The sequence below is a fragment of the Neltuma alba genome, unplaced genomic scaffold (assembly GCF_004799145.2).
Source record: "Neltuma alba isolate B1F8T4 unplaced genomic scaffold, ASM479914v2 tig00012922_pilon, whole genome shotgun sequence".
NCBI lineage: Eukaryota > Viridiplantae > Streptophyta > Magnoliopsida > Fabales > Fabaceae > Neltuma > Neltuma alba.
In genome coordinates, this window is record NW_021637289.1 from 1 (window position 1) to 23,624 (window position 23,624).

The 23,624-nt window shown below is 37.1% G+C and overlaps 1 protein-coding gene, 1 long non-coding RNA gene, 1 other non-coding gene and 1 pseudogene across 3 annotated transcripts; 2 read left to right on the forward strand and 2 right to left on the reverse strand.

Moving 5' to 3' along the window:
* Positions 1-1,346: 1,346 nt before the first annotated feature.
* LOC114732677 (probable NOT transcription complex subunit VIP2) lies at positions 1,347-7,517 on the reverse strand (annotated as a pseudogene).
* On the forward strand, positions 5,120-5,200 carry LOC114732687 (small nucleolar RNA snoR35). The gene has a single exon (XR_003739013.1). It is a non-coding gene; the product is annotated as a small nucleolar RNA snoR35 (small nucleolar RNA).
* An 11,939-nt stretch (positions 7,518-19,456) lies between the features above and the next one.
* Positions 19,457-20,951, reverse strand: LOC114732665 (uncharacterized). The gene is made up of 3 exons (XR_003739011.1): positions 20,870-20,951; positions 20,162-20,171; positions 19,457-19,468 (listed from the first exon to the last, which is right to left on the reverse strand). It is a non-coding gene; the product is annotated as an uncharacterized LOC114732665 (long non-coding RNA).
* LOC114732664 (receptor-like protein kinase HERK 1) lies at positions 20,015-23,413 on the forward strand. Its single transcript, XM_028919997.1, has 3 exons — positions 20,015-20,126; positions 20,363-20,434; positions 20,528-23,413. The coding sequence occupies exon 3, from the start codon at positions 20,616-20,618 to the stop codon at positions 23,109-23,111; it is 2,496 nt and encodes an 831-aa protein (XP_028775830.1). The 5' UTR covers positions 20,015-20,126; positions 20,363-20,434; positions 20,528-20,615; the 3' UTR covers positions 23,112-23,413.
* The last annotated feature ends 211 nt before the right edge of the window (positions 23,414-23,624 follow it).

The following is a 23,624-nucleotide window of genomic DNA, read 5'->3' on the forward strand; positions in this document are numbered from 1 at the left end:
ATGCTTCAAAGGGGTAGCCATCAATCAGGCATACTGAGTGCAAGAGAATATGACTTCAGAAAAATTAACCCAAACAAAAAGGAAACCATTTAGAATATTTAGCTTGTCTACAAATTAAATCACATAGGAGGATACACTTGCCATCATCCAAATTCATCTATATTTAGCTGGAATTTCACGTATAGTAAATAACCTTTTCCCCTATTTTGGATAGGAAGAAGATTGTACATCTGATAGAATATTGAGCAAAAGGGAGCTTTTGGAGAGCCAAATGCCAACTCTGAAAAGCTTGGGTTTGAGCCCCTCGCAATCTTCATAAGGCTCTTTCGGAAAAGCCTTAGCAAACATCCGTTACAAACCTCAGCATAGGGTCGTGTTGCTTTGATTTTCCTTACATTAAATAAAAGAAATATTGTAATATTGTTAACTGTTAACTAGTTTGCTCGCGATAACTTGTTAATATTGTATTTTGAACCGATAGGCCGTCCGTCAAAGTGCTTGCTATGCATCTTACCAAGAACCCGAATTGTAACTGTCTCCTTATTCTTATGGTGGAGATTTAGACTAGTTAGAAGTGCCAAACGTAAAACGTTACAGGCAATGGACTTTCGCTGCAAAATTAACAAGTCACCCCCAGCAGCTTAGCGCAACTGTTCAAAAGTGACGGTGAGAAAATTCCCATGGAAGTTTTGCCAGGCGATTTACAAGGACGCATCTCCAAGGTAAAATACCCTGCCCGTGGCCGTCTCCACTACTGCATCCCAATACAGCACTGCAAACATCATAACTGTCATTGCTCGATCAACTATTACATGTGTTAATTCTTTACAAGTTTTCAGTCGCAATGGAATCATTCATCAACAGGCGAGGTGCAATTATCTCCCTTTTATATCATCTGATGTCAATGATGATTAAGCCATTCCCTGAGAAACCCAAGATTTTTTTTTACGCATAATCTAACCGGTCGTTCTATATTAGTGCGTTTTGTATCAGTTGTGAAAAATGATCTTGAATTAAAAAACAGTTTTCCCGTTTTTAAAGATTAGAAAACTTAGCTTTGCAGAAGCAAGCTTCAACTTGCGTTTAAAAAAAGAATTGATTGGCCCATCATAGGATAGCCCACGAGAAGAGGAAAGACAGCCGAAGCAAACTCACCAGGTCGTCCTATGCGATAAGATGGCATCTGAAATGCCAGACTGAGGGGACACTGATTCTGCAAAATGACTTAAAACATTCTAACGAATCAAATCCATAAATTGAAACTTTACATCACAAATTTCCCTTTCACCTCAATGCTGAGGCAGAGGTGGGTTTTTCCAACAACTCATATTGAACGACAAATTATCCTGCAATAACGATGCACAGTTAGTAACCTAAAACATAACAAATCCAAACGTATGAAACCTTCCACACAAAAAATGGCGGGTGTTTTGATGGATACAGTACATATTTACAAAATCTAACCTTACGAATTATTTCAAATGTGTTCGGATCAAAGCAGTGATAAGATCCCCTCTCATACGTGTTTGTTTTAACAAGTGGCTCCATGTTGGGAACTCTTAAAAACCATAGGTGATGTTCTTTGTGATAGAACCATCCTCTATTGTAACTGTGAACAAAAAACTGAACCAGTTAGTAATAACTAGATACAAGGAAAAAGAAAATCAGAAATAGTCCAAAATATATGGCAAAAAAATGCGCAGGTGAAAATCTGCATACAGCTCATTTGCGGCGTATAATTGAGCTTCGTCTTTGGGCATGCTGCAAGAATGACAATAATTAGGACCAATTTATAATGTCCCACAAGTTCAAGGCAGACAAGATTTGACTTTTGAAAGGCACCTGTAAAATATGTAAAACAATGTTTCCGCTGTAAACTTTGAAAAATAGCCTTGCTGCATGATCCAGAAAAACATAGTCTAAGGCTAAAAGAAAGGAAGAAGAGAAGGAACCAAAAACTTAATAAGACATCATAAAGAGCATCTCACGTGCAGGGCAGGTGGCTGTTTAGCATAATAACATTGTGGCACTGTAAACTCTGGATCTCCCTGAGCCGGCTCATCAGACCATGGAGATCCGAAAGTCTTGTGGAGATTTTCTGATGAATTTAAATTTAATCCAAGTGTTGTAAGATCAATTCCAAGTGCAAGAGATGTCAAATCAGGATCACTCATCCTGATCACACTCAACAAGCCAAGCAAACCAAATGGATCCGGTGTTGATTGGGATGTTTGCATGGATTTCATGCCTTGATCCCTGAAAGATTGATTTGCAGCTGACATTTGTTGAAGACGAAACTGTGACTGGACTGGTTCTGGTGCTGTTGGTATTGCTGGATAAGCTGGTCATATGATCCCATACCAGAAACAGTATTTGGAGAATTTAGAGGCCTTAACCCATGCCAGAAGGTCCACTGGTCTACAAATGATTGAAAAAATTAAAATAACATGTGCTTCAATGCTTTAGTACAGACATATGGTAAACATATTAGCTTAAACACCTCACACCCAAAAACAAGCTATACTTGAACAGAAAGAGCACCTTAAAATAAATAAAAAAAGCCATCAGTTACATTAACAACAAAACCAATCAGCAGAAAAACTAGCAGACCTGGGAACTATAGGTTGAATGTGATGCAGGAAACATATCTGACCCATGAAGATGGAGAAGTTCCTGATTGTTTGCAGATGAAAAGGGGACACCAACACTACTGACAGATGGACCATGCTGTTGTTGCTGTGATCGGTGTGCTGAATATGTACCCCCTAAACTGAAGCCAGAAGACCTTCCCATCTGCATATTAAGAGCAGTTAAAATAAAGAAAGGTTCTTGATTTAAGATCCTAAAACCAGGATATGTAACTGTAAACACAATTCCTTAATATATATATATATATATATATATATCAATCAGAAGTCAACTCACAGGAAAATGCTGAGATTGCATCATGGACACAGCATTCTCATGTTGTTCTTTCTGGTGCATATCCATAGCATAATCTGCATTGCCACCTGGACACATATAATCAAAAACAAATGCTGACGCAAATGAGCAATCTCCACTCACTGCAAGTGTGCACAGAGGTTCCAGAAAACTCCTGACAGTAACAACAAATGCAACCAAATAGATCACGCATCTAAACCAAATATTGTACCTTTAAATCCTGGTAAAGCTGGGAAATCTTCATTTTGAATGCTAAACTCTTGGTTTTGTTGGACAATGGGACTAACCCCAAGACCCTGTTTTCGCAAGGAACCTGAAATTTTTGGCTATAGGATTATTGCAGGAGGAAGTGAATGAGTATAACAAGCAGAAGAACATCTTCATTCTCATACCCAGCTGTCCTTGGGGCCCTCCAGCAGAATTGGGTCGACTTGTCAATTGAGGGAAGTCATTGATGTCAAAAGGGGAGTTGTCATTCGAATTCATATCATTTAACATCCCCATTGAGTTTAAATTATTTACTGCTTGAACATGGCTTTGAGCAAGGGGTCCTCCAGCACCAGGATAAGAATTTCCTAGCACTGAAATAACTTGAGGTGATCCTGCACAAAGAAGCCACTGTTTGTGTCACCAGAAAGTAGCATATATCTTATCTAAATAAAATCAATTCAACATATGAGAAGTCCTCAGCATACAGTAAACACAAAATTTAATCACGTCATGCATATATACTAATGCAACAAGCAGTTTTAAAACTGGTACTTTAAGCACTTCTTTTTTATAATAGAAAAGTTTAGGCAGGTTAGATTTTAGGTTCAAGGGTTAAAGTAGGCCTCAAGGCTCGGAAAGTATTTACACAGGTAATTACAGATTACCTACTAACAAATACTCACTCAGCAAAGATACTTTAAACACATTTACCACCATAGCAAGATATAACATCAAGACATCACGAGAAATTGTTTTGAGTTCCGTAGAACTATGAGACTGGAATATGGATATGCTATCTCTATAAGGGGAGATTTGGGGATAAATGAAACCTAATACAAGACAATTCAGCATCCACACATCCCTTCTAATAGTAGATAGACGAAGACAAGCAGCATGCATCAAGGATATATGATTGCCTATGCTATGAATAAAAACCTCAGACCCGTGACAGAAATGAAATGAAACACAAAAAGGGCCGTCAGAGAGAGAACAAAATTATGTCCAATGACCAAGGCTGGTGACTCAAGAAAACATTTAAATAAATTTCCAAGTGACTAATTCTTAATTACAGAAACTAATTATCATTCAGTAATAAATTAATGGCCCACATGAAAAGGGTTTAAAGCCGATTGCCACAGGACATTTTAGGAGGAAATGAACATAAACAATTAAGGTAACAAATGCATACCCTGTGGAAGCATACCACTCAGCAACCGATTCTGTCCTTGGACACTTAAACCACCAGATCCACTGTTTGCACTTAAATTTAGACGAGATGCAAGACCAGGCACAGATAATCCTCCAGCAGAGCTAATGCTCCTCCCAATGTTCCCTCCACCAACGATGTTCCCCATAGAACTAGTAATTCGAGAACCTACATTTCCCAAAATTGGGGATACTCCCAATCCTGGAACAGCGTTTCTGTTACCAATTGCAGCAGATGTTGGAAGAATCCCAGGAATAGAACCGCCAACTCCATTTGTGCTACTGCTAAATCCAGGGTTTCCTACAACACTTATACCTCCTCTGTTTGTTACTCCTGAATGTCCATGAGAGCTTCCATGAGTTAGCTGCAAATGATTGAAAGAATAAATAAATAAATAAATAATGCAACTGAGAACAAATAATTACAAAGAGGAAAATATATGCTCAAAAAATCAGTCAATGAAATACTCTCAAAATAAAACCAAGCATAAACATATGCACAAATACCTGAGACAAAGCAACAGGAAGATTATTTGATGCAAATCTTCCACTAGAAAGACTTCCAGTAGGCTGTTGAACCCCTCCAGACGGAATGCTATTTATTGTTGAATTTCTTGATGCAAGGGCACCTGGCATGTTGGGAACATTAAAGCTGCTGTGGATGTTGTGCAATCCCTGGATAGCCCCTGCGGCAAGAACCTACCAATTTTACAACTAGATAGGGGGATGGAACTGATAAACTTGAGCAAGATCTGCTCACCACTATGATGGAAAACTGGGGAGGCAGCACCAGACTGGCCAGAGAATGACGTGGCAAATGACCTCCCAGCACTATCGGGAAGATTTGAAGCAGATCCGTTCAGAGAAGACTGCAAGGATATTAATATTATAATTTAAATTGATAGTCAAGATATGACCAAAGTAAAAGCAGCTAGGAGCAAATTTACAACATTCAAGACAACACAAAAGTTACAATGAGATTTTGCTCATTATGTGGATGAACACAGTATCTATAAAGAACAAAATCTCCAACAAAGGAGTTAATTACTTTTAGATACAGAGTTTCCTGAATCATGGCCTTTGAAATCATGGAAAGAAACATCCTAAAAAAGGAAGAATAATTGGACCTCCAAATGAAAAGCGTCGATGATGAATATAAAGCACTCATGAATTCCCCCATTCGTTCTGGAAAACCTTCCTATTTCCCTAATTTCAGATAAGCTCAATTCTATATCGATTCTACTTTATTTTGGTTAGTTCCACATCAATATCTTACTCTAAACTCTGTTTAAGAAAAAACTACTAACAAGTAACAATCATTATTTCCATAAATCTGGAGCCCAAAGCAACATGAGATATCCAGAAGACACATTGCATTACTTATTTTAAAAGAATTTTAATGCATCATGCCATAATGCTTCAACACAATATCTAGTTCACAAATAATGTCCGGGAGCCTAAATTGAATGTCATATTAAAATTGTGATGGCAAAAGTAGTGGTGAGGTACATGGCCCAATATGAGCTAGCTACTTCAATCTAACAAGAGATTAGCTTTCAATGAAAATATTTCAAAATTCAAACAACATATATCTACCAACACAAGCAAACTATTTGTGATGACAGACAGTTCAACAATTTGGTAGCATGAAATACAAAAGAGTGAAAACCATTCCAGTGATTGCTAACCATTTTTGAAGGAAAAACAAAAACAAAAACAAAAGTTCGAAAGACGAAGAAATACATTAAGTAAACCCGACATTGCATGAATTTCAAAAGGTCATGCAAAAAGTCATCCCTTTGCGGAAAAAGATCCTGCTTGTCTTTAGAGTCAGTGCACTATGTACAGAGCTTTTTCTCTGAACTCAACAACCTGCAAAGAATAGTGTCATCATAAGAGAACGTACTAGACAGTAGACATCACATTATATAACAGAAAGGACCCAGTTTCTACATAATAATGGGCCTTAAAAGCAGAAAGCAGAGCAGAGATGAAGAGAAGTGTAAAAGCAAAACGCAATAATTCCCAAAATAAGAATCTTATCCGCTTTTTAAACTACAGAACCTTAGGAGCTCTACAGAATATGCCATTTAAATATTTAATCCCTCCAAACCAAAAAGATGTCACCATGCAAAGCTGAACCACTTGGCTCCATAATTAGTATAAAAACATACAAGGTTATAGAACATATTAAGGATAATACGCTTCAGGCAAAATTTGCAGTTTGACTTGGCTGGTCAACATGTATTTTTCTTGCCTTGAGCATTTACAAACTCAAAGCACAACATTTGAATTAACCAGACACTTTTTCCCTCCACAAAAGATAAAGTACGACGAATACACTACATAATCTATTCTTGCTGTAGATTTTACATTTATCTTGTATATTGATGATTAGCAAGTTGAACTCATTCATTCCGACGTGTTATCATTGACGAAAAATTATCGCGATGAGAACACGTAGTCGATAATACTGATGAAGCAAGGCACAGGAATTACATAAAGAAATCACATAACAAGTATGCTCGAACATCAATTTAACGCCAATGATCCAGATGATCCAATTCAGATCGAATGAGTTCTTTATGAGAGAGGTGCGAAATCAAAATTATTCTTAGCCAATGATCCAATTCCATGTTTCTTGGTTCTTTCATAATTAAAACAAACTAAATAAATAATTCACACAGTCATAGCACCATTTTTTACGTAAAGTTTCGCTTGAGTCATTAGAATAGTATTAACAAGTTACTTAAAATTTTAGTCATGAGAACTTCACCGCGATAGATAAGCCTATAAGCAGCCCAATAATATAAGTGCAAGGCTGCTCTTCTAACTAAAAATTCACATCTAATACAGAACCACATAAAATACTTCCCCAAAACCCTAATCGCAATCCTAATACATCTCAGTATTGGGTAAAAAATATTTGAAAGAAAATGACGCCCAAGGATGCCATAAAGCATCGAATCAAAGGAGTGCGGAGGCGAAAAGGGAGGAGAGTGTGAGGGAGAACGTGCCTGAAGAGCGGATCGGCGATGAAGAAAGAAGTAAGCGAAGTCTAAAAGAGTAGCGTCTGAGTCAAGAGAGCGAAACGGGCAATGAGTGCCCTAAAAATCCACACAACAAGGCAAGAGCTCAAGGCTCCGAGGGAGCACCGGGAAAATGCTTCTGGAACGACCAGCGTAAAATGCACCACTAGGATTCAGATCCCCTGCCGTGATTTCTATGCTGGGGCTGACAAGGAGATTAATCATATCCGTAAGATCTATCTGATGGTTAAGATGAGAGTGGTGTATAACTTTTTATTTGGGAAAATGGCATTAAAGTGTCACACAAGCATAAATATAGCAAAAAGGTCCCCTAAAATCTCGTAATGTTTCTGAAGCCCCAAAGGGACTTGTATACAATTTTCAGAATCATCAAATGACACTCTTGCCCTAACTATCAGAAACAAAGACGGGTGAGGAGTTTTCCATGCAATATAGTTGAGAGAGAAGATGTTAAGAAAGAGGGAAGGAGCCATTAATCATGAAGTATCTTCTCCATTACCATTAGTGAACTCCAAAGAGCTTCCATGTGAATCTTCATAAATCTTCAGGTGTGGAACTTTCTTTCCTCTCCTCTCCTACCTTTCTTGACAGATTGTGCATTTGTTTGAGAATGGGAAATCAGAAAATCGTTTTTGCCTTTGGTACTGTAAAGCTTTTGTTTTTGGTCTAGGATTCACAAGTTAATAATGGAGAAGCTGTGTTTTTTGTTTGTGTGTGTTGGTGATTTAAGTTGGGTGTGTAGGATGATCACGGGTGCTCTGTTTTTGGGTTGCTTGTGGGTGGTTTTGCTCTGTTCTGACGTTAGTTTAGTGGCAAAGGAAGAAGAAGATGAAGGTTAGTATGGGTAGAAACCCTTAGCACGAAATGGGATATTGTGTTGTCAATCAGGCCACGATAGTTGTCAATGTGTGCCGCGACACTTGTCAATATAGCTCCTTGACTTGTCAATGACAGTTGTGTGATTCTTGATGCAGGTTTAAATTACTGATGGCGGGTACATCTGTAAAGCATCTATTTTGCTTTGTTTACATATGGGGAAGTTTATAAATGATGGAGAAGATGATATGAGATACGTGGGAGGTAGTGTGAGAACAACAAATATAAAGGAGGGCATAAGTTATGAAGAATTGAGGAGATAATATCATCAATTGCTGGAAAAGAAAGCAACTCATTTCTTTTGAAATTCTCAGTTGTGTTTGATAAAAAAACTTTTATGGAGTTGATAGATGATGATGATGGGGTAGAACATTTGATAAAGTTCAATGAAGAAAGTGGTCATGTGTATGTAGAAGAGAATGGAAATAAGGAACACATAGAAACAACAAGGGATAATACACTGGAGGAACAAGATGTGTAAGTTTAGTTTAACAAAACTGTTATTGTCATTTCTTGGTATGTCAGTTGTTACTGTCTTACTACTAACTTGTCAATGCATGCACCATGACTTGTAATTTCCTGCAGGATTGATCAATCATTTGGAGGTGTTAATGAATTGTTTATGTCTTCACCTACCTTATTTGATATGATTGGAGAGCCATCATCAATTCCTTATGCTGTTGAAATGATCCCAACACCTACACCACAAATAAATTCCACAAAGTGGAAGGATTTGATTATTGAAGAAGGACAAATATTTCCAAATGCCACTGCTCTCCGAAAAACACTATACAAGACATGCAAGAACCCAAATCCCAGCTGAGAACATATTGAAGTCAGCTATTTTTTGTACATGGATGTGAAGAGAATATTTTGTAAATGGGTGTGAAGGAATTTTTTTGTAAATAGATACACACCACTGATTAATTTTGTAATTACATGCAACCCCTATGTTTTTTTTTTGGATGGGTTGTGAAATAGGTATAGTTTCATATACATGAAGGTGTAAATGAAAGTTCACTATGAATTGGCATGTTAGATTCTGCTGTCAGTTCAGTTGTCATTACCTGCACCCTGCGTTGTCATTAGACCTGTTATGACTTGTCAATCATTACACTATGACTTGTCAATAAATTTGCTGATGTAAATTGTCAATAATATGAATTCAAGTAACATAACTTTTTTTACCATCAAATGATATTTTCAATCACTCTGTCATATCATATTTTAGTTATATTGTCATATATAATCATTATTAATGAAGTGTCAAAAACTTACCTCTTCCTGTCCCCTGTCAATGGTAGCATTGTAACTTGTCAATAGTAGCACACTGACTTGTCAATAGAACTTTGTGTCTTGTTAATGAGAACATTGTCCCTTCTCAATGGTGGCACTATGACTTGTCAATAGAGTATTGTGACTTGTTAGTGAGAACACTATCCCTTGTCAATGGTCGCACTATGACTTGTCAATAGAGCACTGTGACTTGTTAGTGAGAACACTTCTTTGTCGATGGTCGCACTATGACTTGTCAATTGAGCACTGTAACTTGTTAGTGAGAACACTATCCCCTGTCAATGGTTGCACTATGACTTGTCAATGAAGTATTGTGACTTGTTAATGAGAACACTATCCTTTATCAATGGTCGTAGTATGACTTATCAATGGAGCACTGGAACATTATTTATATGGACACCTTTAGTTGTAAAAATTTTGAATATCAATTGTTAATATCCACACATTCATTTGTTATGAAATTCTTATATCACTTGTCATTAAATTAGAATATTTTATAAAACACTATCTCTTAATATCTCTGCACATATAAAATAGAAATGTAATTAAAAATGTAATAAAACCCTAAGAAATTAGTATTACAACATGTGATGACAAAGGTAATAATATTATAAACATAATTTGATCAGTTTGTTACAAAATGACCTATTTGCTAATCATCTTACAACACATATTATGGGCTAACAAAACAAAAAATTAATAGACTACTCTATCTCCTCTTCTTGCTCTTGTTGTAGTCAGATAACATCGACATCACTTCACCCCCATGTTCATTATTTGGATGGGTAACCAACCACCACAAACAGTTAAACTTCAACTCTTGTAGTTCACCATTGGAGTATCGTGGCATTATATATCTTGCATCATCAAGAACAGTGCCATCCCACACTTGTAGCCAAGAGAGAACATGAACTCCACATGAATCGCTGCCAAGAAAATTGAATATGTTAGCACCATGCAATTGTTATTGTGAACAAAAACAACGTAACACAATCAAACAAAACAATTACACTCACGTATCATTCTGTACGTAAACTTTAGCCCATTTCACTTCGTTGTCAATTTTGTCCTCATTGGCAAATAATTCTGGCTTAACAGCACGTAACATCGTATAGAAACAGTTCATCTGCAAAAAAACACATAATCAAAAGGCTTCACTAATAACACAGTATCTAATGACAATTAACATAGCATCCAGTGACAAGGGACAAAGCATCCAGTGACAATTAACACAACATCCACTAACAACTAACAAAGCATCCAGTGACAAGTAACACAGTGTCCACTAACAACTAACAGAGCATCCAGTGACAAGTAACACAGTATCCACTAACAACTAACAGAGCATCCAGTGACAAGTAACACAACATCCAGTAACAAGTAACATCAGATAAGATAGGTGGAGATATAAACAATTTATTTGTGGTGTAGGTGTTGGGATCATTTCAACAGCACAAGGAATTGATGGTAGCTCTTCAATCAAATCAGATAAGGTAGGTGGAGATATAGACAATTCATTGACACCTCCAAATGATTGATCAATCCTGCAGGAAATGACAAGTCAGGGTGTATACATTGACAAGTTGGTAGTAAGACAGTAACAACTAACATACCAAGAAATGACAATAACAGTTTTGTTAAACTAAACTTACACATCTTATTCCTCCAGTGTATTACCTCTTGTTGCTTCTATGTGGTCCTTATTTCCATTCTCTTTTACATACAGATGACCACTTTTTTCATTGAACTTTATCAAATGTTCTATCCCATCATCATCATCTACCAACTCCACAAAAGTTTTTTTTATCAAACACAATTGAGAATTTCAAAAGAAACGAGTTGCTTTCTTTTCCAGCAATTGATGATATTATCTCCTTCAATTCTTCATAACTTGTGCCCTCCTTTACATTTATTGTTATCACACTACCTCTCACATATCTCATATCATCTTCTCCATCATTTATAAAATTTCCCCCTATGTGAACAAAGCAAACTAGATGCTTTACAGATATACTCGCCATCAGTAATTTAAACCTGCATCAAGAATCACGCAACTGTCATTGACAAGTTAAGGAGCTATATTGACAAGTGTCGCGGCACACATTGACAACTATCATGGCCTGATTGACAACATAATATCCCATTTCATGCTAAGGGTTTCTACCCACACTAACCTTCATCTTCTTCTTCCTTTGCCACTAAACTAACTTCAGAACAGAGCAAAACCACCCACAAGCAACCCAAAAACAGAGCACCCATGATCATCCTACACACCCAACTTAAATTACCAACACACACCAACCAAAAACATAGCTTCTCCATCGATTAACTTGTGAATTCTAGACCAAAAACAAAAGCTTTGCAGTACCAAAGGCAAAAATGATTTTCTGATTTCCCATTCCCAAACAAATGCACAATCTGTCAAGAAAGGTAGGAGAGAAGAGGAAAGAAAGTTTCACAGCTGAAGATTTGTGGAGATTCACACGGAAGCTCTTTGGAGTTCACTAATGGTAATGGAGAAGATACTTCATCATCAATGGCTCCTTCCCTCTTTCCTAACGTCTTCTCTCTCAACCATATTGTGTGGGAAACTCCTCACTCGTCTTTGTTTCTGATAGTTAGGGCAAGAGGATAGTCAGGGCAAAAGTGTCATTTGAGGATTCTGAAAATTGCACACAAGTCCCTTTGGGACTTTAGAAACATTAAGAGATTTCAGGGGACCTTTTTGCTGTATTTATGCTTGTGTGGGACCTTAATGCCATTTTCCCTTTTTATTTCCAAGCCATCAAGCACAGGATTTTAATGCTTTTCGGTTTTCACTTCAGACGATAGCCTCCAATCCGACCTTCTTCTCCGTCATGTTCCCCATAAGCGATCTAAATCTGACCCACCTCTCCCTATCTTCACTTGCTTCATCCATCCGCAATGGCTTTGGTTTCAAGTCTGATAACATTTGAACATTGATCGTCGCCGCAATGAAGAACTTCCTGCCATGAAGAACATTAATGTCGAATCAACCCCTTCTGTCTTCTGATTCTGAATCCAAACCCCTTCTCCAGTGTTACCTCCATCTTCTTTGATGCCTTTTGCCATGTCCAGATAAAAAAGAAATTGCAATTTTGTACTTTTCCAATCCTAAATATAAGACTCTAAGAGTTGGTAAATAATACTACTCCTAGACTTCCTAATACAAGACTTGATCCCAGAAAGATTAAAAGAAAATCATGTATCGGTTCAGGTAAATCCATTAGATGTAAAATAAAAGATAAATAAATTGAAATTTCATGACTTTATTGGTACGACCAGGAAAAAATTTTATATACTAAATTCCTAATTGAATTAAATCCTAAGGAGTGTGAATTTCATACCTAATCTTGGTTTCTTATTGCTGCCATAGAATGCTGTTTTTTATAACTACAAAAATCCATTTTTATTGATAATATAAAAATGGGCAAATGAATAAAAATAAACTAAATTAAGTAATAAATGAAGTAATTGGGTCTATAAATACATTATCTTCAAGTCTTAAGAGTCTTAGAGTCTTATATTTAAGATCGGAATAATAATTTGTAATTTGGTCGTGCTGAGAAAAGCCAACATTAGAGATTGAATTATGAATATAATTGTTGTGGAAAAATAATCAAATAGTGCGCACACATGGTGATATATAATAAAAAAAACTTGATATAATAAATATAAATAATTTTGAAGTTTTTCTTATAACTCAATGAGTATATGAGCATACATTCTCGTCGCATATTGTTTTGCATGGGTGATTTCGCCACATCCTTCTCAGCAAAGCAAATTATACCCCACTCTATTCCCAACTAGATGAAAGAATTTGCGGTCATGATTAATAAATTTCCCAGCCACTGCATAAAAGTTACGACAGGGGATCCATATCCCGACGAACACGAGCAAAGTCAGTCACAAGGAGTTCGAAGCCCCTAGTCTTAAAATATATAAATTGAATTTCGATGATTTATTTATTTTACAAAATGGTGTGACTAGACTAAGCTGAGCTCTACCCTTGGCATGCTATTGGGTGCATGTGTGCGTTTATCAGTAATGACATCGAAGCCCCAGAATGAAATATTGAGAGATTTATATAGAAGTCCTAACCCAAGAAATGGATTGATAGATTTGTCAAAATTGGACTATCACGAACAGATGCCGAAGAATTTGTAAGAAAACGTATCAATAATTTTTTCGGCTAGGCATGGGTAACAATGTCTCAATTTGACTTATATCTGGACCTTTTAGGCTGTTTTATTTTTTCCAAACAAAAATCCATTACTAAAACTGTGCTTCGGAGTAAAAAGAATTTTTTGTTGCTAAATATAAGTATTCTTTAAACAAATATTGAGATATTGTTGGGTAGTAAATATAGATAATAAAAGTTTACCGAATCCTTAGTTAGAGTTTGATACGGTCTAAATAAGGCGGGATCCAATCTGGTTGGTATCAGGCCTTCTTGTTCCTTTCGTGGGCTTCCTTTTGCCATTTAATTTGCGCGAAAAAAAAAAATCGTACTAGCCTCAAACAGTGTGTTGTCTTGCGAGAATAAAGCCTCCTCAAGGTTGCAAAACAACCAATGGGAGTTGAGTTTAGTGAGGAGGCTAGTCTGAACTAAGATTTGAGTTCTTGTTAGAAGAGGTGTTCATATTTAATATCTAACAATGTTTTAAATAGGATTGTCTCACATAGGAGGATACCTATAGAATCAGAACCATAACAAAAGTAATGATACTTTTAATGTTTAATATAAGAACTGGTTGATTAATTTGAATATATTAAAAAATTAATTAAATTAGCTATTTATAATAAATATATGTTGTCTTTTCTAAAATATTTTTGCTAAGTGTATTAATTAGAACTATCATTTAATAAAATCTTTAATATGTACAATTACTACAGAGACTATATTTAAACAAATAGATAAATAAGAGGGATAAAATAGATTGAAATGTTATATTCAGAAGTCAAACTATTGTTCTTCTACTACCTCCGGTCCTAATTATAAGAGCCAGTTCACTAATTTGAGGAGATTAAATAAATAAGTTGAGTTAGTTATTTTGTCCTAAATAGGTGTTGTCTTTCCTAAAATATCCTTGCTAATCAAGTGTATTGATTAAAACTATCATTATTAGAAGGGTTACTTTGAAAAAAAAAATGTATAAATATGAGAGACAAAGTGGATTGAGATCTTATATTTAGGACCAAAATAAAAGTCAAACATGGTCTTATATTAAAGATCAGAGGTAGTATTAAGTATAAGAGAGAGAGATAGTATTAGCCAACAGTGATCCTTAAGCCACATTAACATGCCATAAAGGCCACTTAACAAACAACATACGCTCAAATGCGCACATCCGAATGATTAGCCGACACGACAGTGATCTTTAAGCCATATATAATGCCCAACAGTGATGTGCGTTTGGAGCCAACTTCTCTTCATCGGTCTGGTATGACATGTTGGCAGCTCAGCTTATAAATATGCGCGGGAGAGAGATTAATTATAGTTGTTCCAGATACATGTTTATGCCCACCCTTCTAAATGACTCCACCAGACTGCTGACCCCTCTACTAATCTCCATAATTTAATCGTAGTTGTGTCGCAGCTCTCCAACTTTCTGAATCACGCCACTGACCAGGCATAACACCCCAATTCCCAACCCATAGAACTTTTAACCACCCCAATACTTCCTCAGCAACTAGGCCTTTATCGTTCCCATCCAGTCCATGGCCAGGTGCTCTTAAATTTTACTGCTGATATTGCATAAGAAGGCAGTGAGCGCTAAGCTAACTGTGGATGCAATTCATCTATTTGTATATTTATATTACGACACGTGTCGATTTTAATCAAAAGGCTGCCTCTTATGAATTGTATTTTGCGAGCCTTTTCTCTCCGTGGTGCTGGTAAGAAGCCCACTCCTTGTGAGGAAGGCCGAGGACCCAAGGCCCGACCCCTGAAGCTTCTATTGAAGCGCCACGATTCAAGCTGCAGCTGCTACCCATGTTCAGAGCAAAATTGATTGAGTCCATTTTTGCTCTTGGACTCCACCGTTCTATCTTTTGAATATGTTAATAGGATATTTAGATTATCGTATTTTAAGTGATTTTGCACTGTATAAAATAAGTGCATGATAAAAATTTTGTTTTATAAAATACAAAAGAGTACTACTAGTTTGATTATGGATCAAGAGCTATTATTCTGTTTTTGGACAGATAGGTTGGGTAGTTGTAACTTGTAAATATCTCCCTGACTCCCTGGGTAATTGGCTAATAAATAGCCTCCGTATTTTTGGTGCATATTATTTTTTTAAATAAATGGGAGGATAAAATGGTTACAGACTAGTTAGCTAAAAATAGACTAAAATTGAAGTATTTGAACAAAACAGACTAATAATAGTTTCCGCGTAAAGTTGATGTAGTGGCTAGCTTGTCTTAATGTAGGATAAAAAATCAAATGCAATAATTTAATTGCACTATGATCTGGCAACTGAGGAGATGATCATGTGATAGATAATGAAATGCAAAGCTTTTGCAAAATTGTTAGAGAAGGCAATTTTGCAGCACCCATGATTCCAACTTAAGCGAAATTCTTCATGAATCTCTGCCTGATTTCCGCAGGAGGAGTGCATCTATATATATACACACCCACACACACATATATATCCATCGTCGCCCCCTTTTAAACGGGACGACGCCACATTGTTTGCGGTGTAGTTGTGCGACGGGACCGCATGCGTAAGCGGCGTGCGGAAGAGATAAGCCTCCAAGTCCGAATCCAACCGTTCTTTTTTCCTTCTCGTCCAATAAATGTTTCTAGCGGCAATACAGTGGGAAACGACAGTTACTAGACCAGGGACGCACTGTTATCTTGCGATGACTATAATTAATATCTCAAGTTTTTCCTTTAGTTTGATAGCATGATTATATAATTTCTCCAATTAAATTTATACATATAATAATCACAATCAAGTAACTATTATGACAATAATTAACAGCTATTCGCACTAACTAATCACCGACCTCCTCATCTGACTTATTGTTAGCTGGCACGAAGCATGTGACGGATAAGTTCCCGCATATTAGAACTGCCTCGAGGCTCTTACACGAGCGACAGGTGGGGACTCCAGACTGGCCAAGGAGCGTGAGAATAGGCGTCAAGGCACAATAAACACGCGACCGGCGAATTAGATGGCAATGCGCGTTTTGCATGTCCCAGATACAGCTATATATCGTTAATCCATTGTATTAAAAAAAAAATCGTCAATCCGTTATCAAGCAATCCTAGTGAAAGAAGCAGGCAGTGCATTGTTGGTTACTATTTATATGCTTAATTAATCAGGTCTAGTAATTCGTTCATCACAATTCTAGTCCAATTAACTAACTCATCGCCCTCTATCATTTGTATAAATCTAAATCTAATCAATTATCTGTGTGACGCTGATTAAAATATGTGTTGTGAAATATGGTGCCTGGATCAACCAATGAAGAAAATTGGCCAATGTTTTTCTATTAAATGAGGGTGTTTATAGGACTTTATTCTTTAAAAGTTAATTATTGAATTCCGTTAGGTTGTGACGTAAACCACGAATCAAATTGCACGAGAAATGCATTCAAATTCATGATTGTCTTCTTTCTGCACCGGTAGCCATCGCTTGGGAAGGTACTTGACCCTTATTTTCTGCATCATCATTCATCGTTTTGCTTGCAAGTGCCGAGCACGTAGACCGCAAGCTGCTAAATCTGAACCCCAAAGTCAACTCTCTGGGGGTGTTCATCTTATCGCGTCCTTTTCCTTCGGTTTAAAATTTTGTTTTTTTGGGGCCCATTTATTAATTATATTTTTCTGTTATGAGAAACACGGGCCCTAGTAGAAAATTATGCTTATGCATTCACATTTAAGGGGTGTTTGACAACCTCCAAACCATGATTTCATAAGCACTTTTTTGTAAAACGAGACAAACTCCTCCACATATTTATTTCGTAAACCGTAAAAATACTTCCGAAATCATGGTTTGGTTTCTATCCAAACACCCCTTTAACATGGTCGATGGGTGCAGAAGAGGCGGTCACGATACGGTGAACTAAAAAAAGTTTGGATTTATGTTAAAAGAAATGTTCATATTTAATGCTCTTCTTAATTAAGACTGTCTAAAAAAAAGCATTATTGACCCTTACCAATTTGTATTCACAAAATATTAAGCGATACATTTTATTTCACAAATATACTTTTTTTGGGGTAAGGTCTTAAATATACTTTTTAATATAATTGCAAACGCTTAATTTTTTAATATAAATTTTAAATGCTCAAGTTAAGTTAATTTAGGACAGAAAAGCTACATTATTTTATTTTTCCTATATATGATTTTTCATTCTCATTTTTAAGGTCTCATATCTCATCTTACTGACTAAATTCTAAAGACGTCGTTGAAAATGAAAATGTGTCATGATATCTGTATTTAATTCAAAAATAATTTCAATTAAAATTGAAAATTAAATGATAACGTCAAAAAGGAATTTTAAAAATATTCACTCATATACTAATTAATTAAAAATTACTTATTTTATTGGCAAGCGTAAATTCCTGAAAGTTATAAATCTTTTTTTTTTTTCTTTGAATTGTTTTGGTCAGATTCGTCTGCTCTCGAATAAATGGCACATTTGACTAAATTTGTCAATAACGATTAACGACTCCACAGGCCCCGCTCAATAATTAGGTGCCGGTGAGAGACTGTATGCTTATATAACAAGAATGACAAAAAATTACGATGCTTTTTTTTTTAATTATTGTTGAACAAATAAATAATAGTATCATATTAGTTAAATTTGAATGCTCGCATTAGAATATTTTTATTAAATGGAATATAAATACTTTTCCTGGGCCAAAAAAAAACAGAAGAAGGTATACATATTTTTCTTTTGATTTGAAACTTGCACATAGGTATATTTTGATACTCAATTTACTTGTTTATATTTATAAAGCCATACATAAGTTATGGTCTGGTTTAAAAAAAAAAAAACATTAGTTACGGCAGATATCCTTAGTTCAACTTTTGTGGGCCAGTTGATATTAGAAATGAAATGAAAATTTTAGTGTCCGATATTAAGTCTAATAAAAAATGTTGATTTTCATATAATGATTCGTGATTCAAATCTCATATTAGGTATTCGTGTCTTAAATAACATTGTTTTTAATAAAATAAGCTTACCCAAAAAAAAAAAGTTTCACTCAAAACGGCGAGATCGACGCCGGAATGAAACCGACAAACTGTATCAGTGTATTGATTATGACCGTATATGATATTGCATTTACGTGTCGCGCGTCCACTAGCTGCTGCAAATTCTTTCGAATTTCCTGACCCAGCGCCATGAAAGATGACGCCTCGAAAATTATTATTTATTTGTTGGGTAACGCTGCGAAAAATATGTTCTCCGGGCAAAACACTAAATATGAAATTGAGTGGGCCAAAAACTCATGGATTAGGTCCGCACTTGCCGCTTTTCCAACCAGAGAATGCCACGCTTGCAGGCGTCCCACATGATAATAATAATAAAAATCCATCGCCACACGCTAACATTCCCCCACTCGCATTCCGTTTTCGTGTTTTTTGATCCTAAACCCTTTCTCTCCTTCCTGCTTTCTGTCACTTTCACCTCCAATTTGCTTTCACAAAACAAAACCTATTTGGTTCACTCGAACGAGTTCCGTATCAATTCAGATTTTTTTCTTTTCAAGTTTGCAGGGTGAGAGAGGGTTTTTTGTTTGGTGTTTTTCTTTTGGGGGGGGGGGGGTAACATGATAGCGCTTAACAATTTTCTTAAAAGGAAGACCAAATATATCCATTTTTATTTAAAAAAATTAGCTGAAGAATCTTCTGTAGGGGGGCATAATTGAAGAGATTTATGAATGCGAAGTCTGGGGCAAATGAATGATTTAAAACAGCTGTAGAGATAATGAGCACAACGAATTATTCGTTGGCTATTCCAGGCATAAATTAAGCAGGACAGTATCCAAGTCTAACTTCTCATTTTTTATTTATCATGCTAAAAGATCAAGCTAACCTTTCCCAATAAAAGCTTAAGTTTAAAAACGGTCCTCGAGTTTAAGAAACTTCAACATTTTTACCGGACAAAATTACGCATCTGCCCACCTAGCAATTAATAATTTCCTTACTTGGTCGCGGTTACTTCCCTGAAGAAGCATCGCATCGTTCCCGGCAGGAACTTACCTTTCCGAATTTTGATTATCCAGTTCATATCATACTCTCAGCGAGCCCACAAGCGCAAGTGGGTGAAAAATAGCCCTGTGCCTGAAAGCCATTGTATCTTTGAGTATCATTTATAGATCTTTTCTGCACTCAAATTCTACTACCTTCCAGCGACTTACCTACTTACCCCCCTTATTTATTTCTTCACTTTTTTATTTTTTAAATTCGTTATTTTATTTGCTGTTGCTGTTACTTTACCTCTCCCATATGAGAATCGGACATACAAGGTTTTTTGGTCGAAACCAGCTTGCCCCTCTGAAGCTCGGTATGGTATTCCAATCCTCCTCCCACTCCTCTGACTCTGTTTGCTCTCTTTATCTCTCTCCTTTATTTCCCTTTTTTTTTCCTTTTTAATTTTAGAAGCGAATCTATGAATACGTCAACAAATGGTTGATCCCAACCTGTGCTTAACTGGATTCTTGTTGAACGTGCTTTTGTTCTTCTTCTTTCTGTATTTTCATTCAGTTTCTTGCAACTAACAGACGGCTGCTCCTGTTCCAGATTCATCTTCTGCTGCCGGGCTTTCATATTTGGTTCTTTCCGATCCTGTTGCTTATCTGAAGTGTGTTAAAGGTGCATCTTGCTTCTTCCTTTTCAGTTCTATGCCTGCGTGTTTTGATTGATAAATAGATGTTCATTATTTTTCTCCTTTCATACCTGTACCAGAACTATAGGCTTGTAGAAACTCCAAAGGGGCAAAGAAGGGAAATAAAAGACCATCTCACTGGTTTTTCATAAATTCCTAGATGCCAAGATGATGGATCGTAGAAAAGTTGTCTTATTTATCTGTGGCTTTTCAGTTTTGCCGTTGCTATGCTCTTCTGCCAGCTTCGTTCCACAAGACAATTATCTTATTGATTGTGGAGCAGCATCAAATACTTCATTTGATAGCCGCAATTTCGCGGCGGATGCGTTCTACAAGGATCTCCTTTCTACTAAACGCGACGTTCTCGCCACAACCTCTTCAAAATCAGTCGCTTCCACTGCGGATTCACCTCTCTATCAAACAGCAAGAATCTTCAGTGAACCCTCAAAATACACATTCTCGATCGGCCAAAAGGGTAGACATTGGATCCGTCTCTATTTCTATCCATTTGAGTATCAGAACTTCAACATGAGTACTGCAAATTTTGCGGTCACTACCCAAAACAATATCCTTCTCAGTGACTTCTCTGCCCAGAAAAATCCTGTTCTGAAGGAATACTCTGTGAACGTTACTTCAGACACCCTTGTGATCACCTTTACTCCTTCCAGCAATTCCTTTGCATTCGTGAATGCCATCGAAGTTGTTTCAGTACCCGATGAACTCATTGCCGATGACGCTTCTACCATAAATCCAAGTGAAAGTTTCTCTGGGTTGGTAACGCTGGCATTGGAGACAGTTTGGAGGGTTAACATGGGTGGTCCAACTGTCTCCTCTGCAAATGACACCCTTCAACGGACCTGGGTACCAGACCAAAATTTTCTTCTCACTCCTAACCTTGCTACCGATGTTACAAATACGGGTGCTGTTAAATATGTAAACGGCGGGCCAACAGAGAATATTGCTCCACGTACAGTCTATGGTACTGCCACAGAAATGAACTCGAGCGGTGATCCTCGTAGTAATTTCAACGTGTCCTGGCAGTTTGATGTAGATCCAGGATTTCAGTATCTTGTTCGATTTCACTTTTGTGACATAGTTAGCAAAAGTCTCAACGAACTTTACTTCAAAATCTATGTCAACTCCTACATGGCGGATAAAAATGTGGATCTCAGCACTTTGAATAACAATCTTTTGGGTGCTCCACTTTACAAGGATTTTGTTACGTCCCCTGATGGCAAGGAAATTCGTGTAAGTGTCGGCCCTGCTTCTTTAGACAATGGTAATTACCCGAATGCCATTTTGAATGGGCTGGAGATCATGAAAATGAATAATTCTAAGGGCAGTCTGAGCGTAGGAACGGCTGTGATTGCTACTGGTTCAAGCTCAAAGAAGAAAGTAGCCATTGTAGTGGGTGTGGTAGTGGGGACATTGTGCGCAGTGGCCTTGGTTTTTTTCTTTGTATTGTGCAGAAGAAAACGTTTGGCACAAGGCCTTTCAAAGACATGGGTTCCCTTATCCATTAATGAGGGAACTTCTCATACCATGGGAAGTAAATATTCTAATGGCACAACACTAAGTGCTGCTTCCAACTTAGGGTATCGCATCCCATTTGTGGCAGTTCAGGATGCTACAAACAGTTTTGATGAGAGCTGGGTTATTGGGATAGGTGGTTTTGGGAAAGTGTACAAGGGGGAACTGAATGATGGCACTAAGGTGGCAGTTAAGAGAGGGAATCCTCGGTCCCAGCAAGGGTTTGCAGAGTTCCGAACTGAAATTGAAATGTTATCTCAGTTCCGTCATCGCCATTTGGTGTCACTGATAGGGTATTGTGATGAAAGAAATGAAATGATCCTGATATATGAATATATGGAAAAGGGGACTCTCAAGAGTCATCTCTACGGTTCAGGTCTCCCCAGCTTAAGTTGGAAAGAAAGACTGGAGATCTGTATTGGGGCCGCTAGAGGACTACATTACCTTCACACTGGCTATGCCAAAGCAGTTATACATCGAGATGTGAAGTCGGCGAATATCCTGCTTGATGAGAACCTTATGGCCAAAGTTGCTGATTTTGGGCTATCAAAGACGGGGCCTGAAATTGATCAGACTCATGTGAGCACAGCTGTAAAAGGAAGTTTTGGATACCTTGATCCTGAGTATTTCCGTAGGCAACAATTAACAGAAAAATCAGATGTTTATTCATTTGGGGTGGTTTTGTTTGAGGTTCTTTGTGCAAGACCCGTGATAGACCCATCACTTCCCAGAGAAATGGTGAACTTGGCAGAATGGGCAATGAAGTGGCAGAAAAAAGGGCAATTGGAACAAATCATAGATCCTACGCTCGCAGGGAAGATCAGACCGGATTCTCTTAGGAAGTTTGGAGAAACTGCAGAAAAATGCTTGGCTGACTTTGGTGTGGATCGGCCTTCTATGGGGGATGTCTTGTGGAATTTAGAGTATGCCCTTCAGCTTCAAGAGGCAGTTGTTCAAGGTGATCCTGAAGAAAACAGTACCAACATGATTGGTGAACTTTCCCCACAGATAAACAATTTCAACCAGGATGCAAGTGTTTCTGCTGTTCAGTTTGAAGCTTCAACCACGGATGACCTGTCTGGTGTTTCAATGAGTAGGGTTTTCTCACAGCTGGTGAAGTCTGAAGGGAGGTGACTTGGTAGACTCTTAGCTTCTATGGTCCGCAATTCGTATCTGCACCTGTGCACCACTATTTGTTTTCCCTTTTTTAAATATATTTTTGATTGGTTTGTCTTCTGAATTCTTATCAGTAGTTATCTGCAAAAGAACGAGGCAACCATAGATTTGTAAAGATAGACCAAGCTAATGAAACATGTTTGCTTCATCTGTAAACAAGCATCTCGTGAAGTTTTTTCCCCTTGATGTTAATCTGGATGGTCAATTGGTCATGTATCTTTAACTGTCTTACATATGTCTGAATCCAGAATTTTTTTTTTTTTGAAGTTCCCCAGAAAGTCAAGCATGCTGCATCTCTAACTTGCCATGCAGCTTGTTGTGTCTTCTTGGTTGTTTATTTAGTTTAATTTTTCTGTTCATCTGTCTCCTTCAGTTTCCTTCTGTTTTCGTATGATTCCATATAGCATTTTTCACTTCCTTAACAAGTTTTGTAGGGTTAATAATCATGTTATCTCCGTCTTTCAGACATTA

Excerpts from the sequence above, each read along its gene's own strand:
- LOC114732664 (XM_028919997.1), top strand. The coding sequence starts at position 20,616 with ATGATGGATCGTAGAAAAGTTGTCTTATTTATCTGTGGCTTTTCAGTT.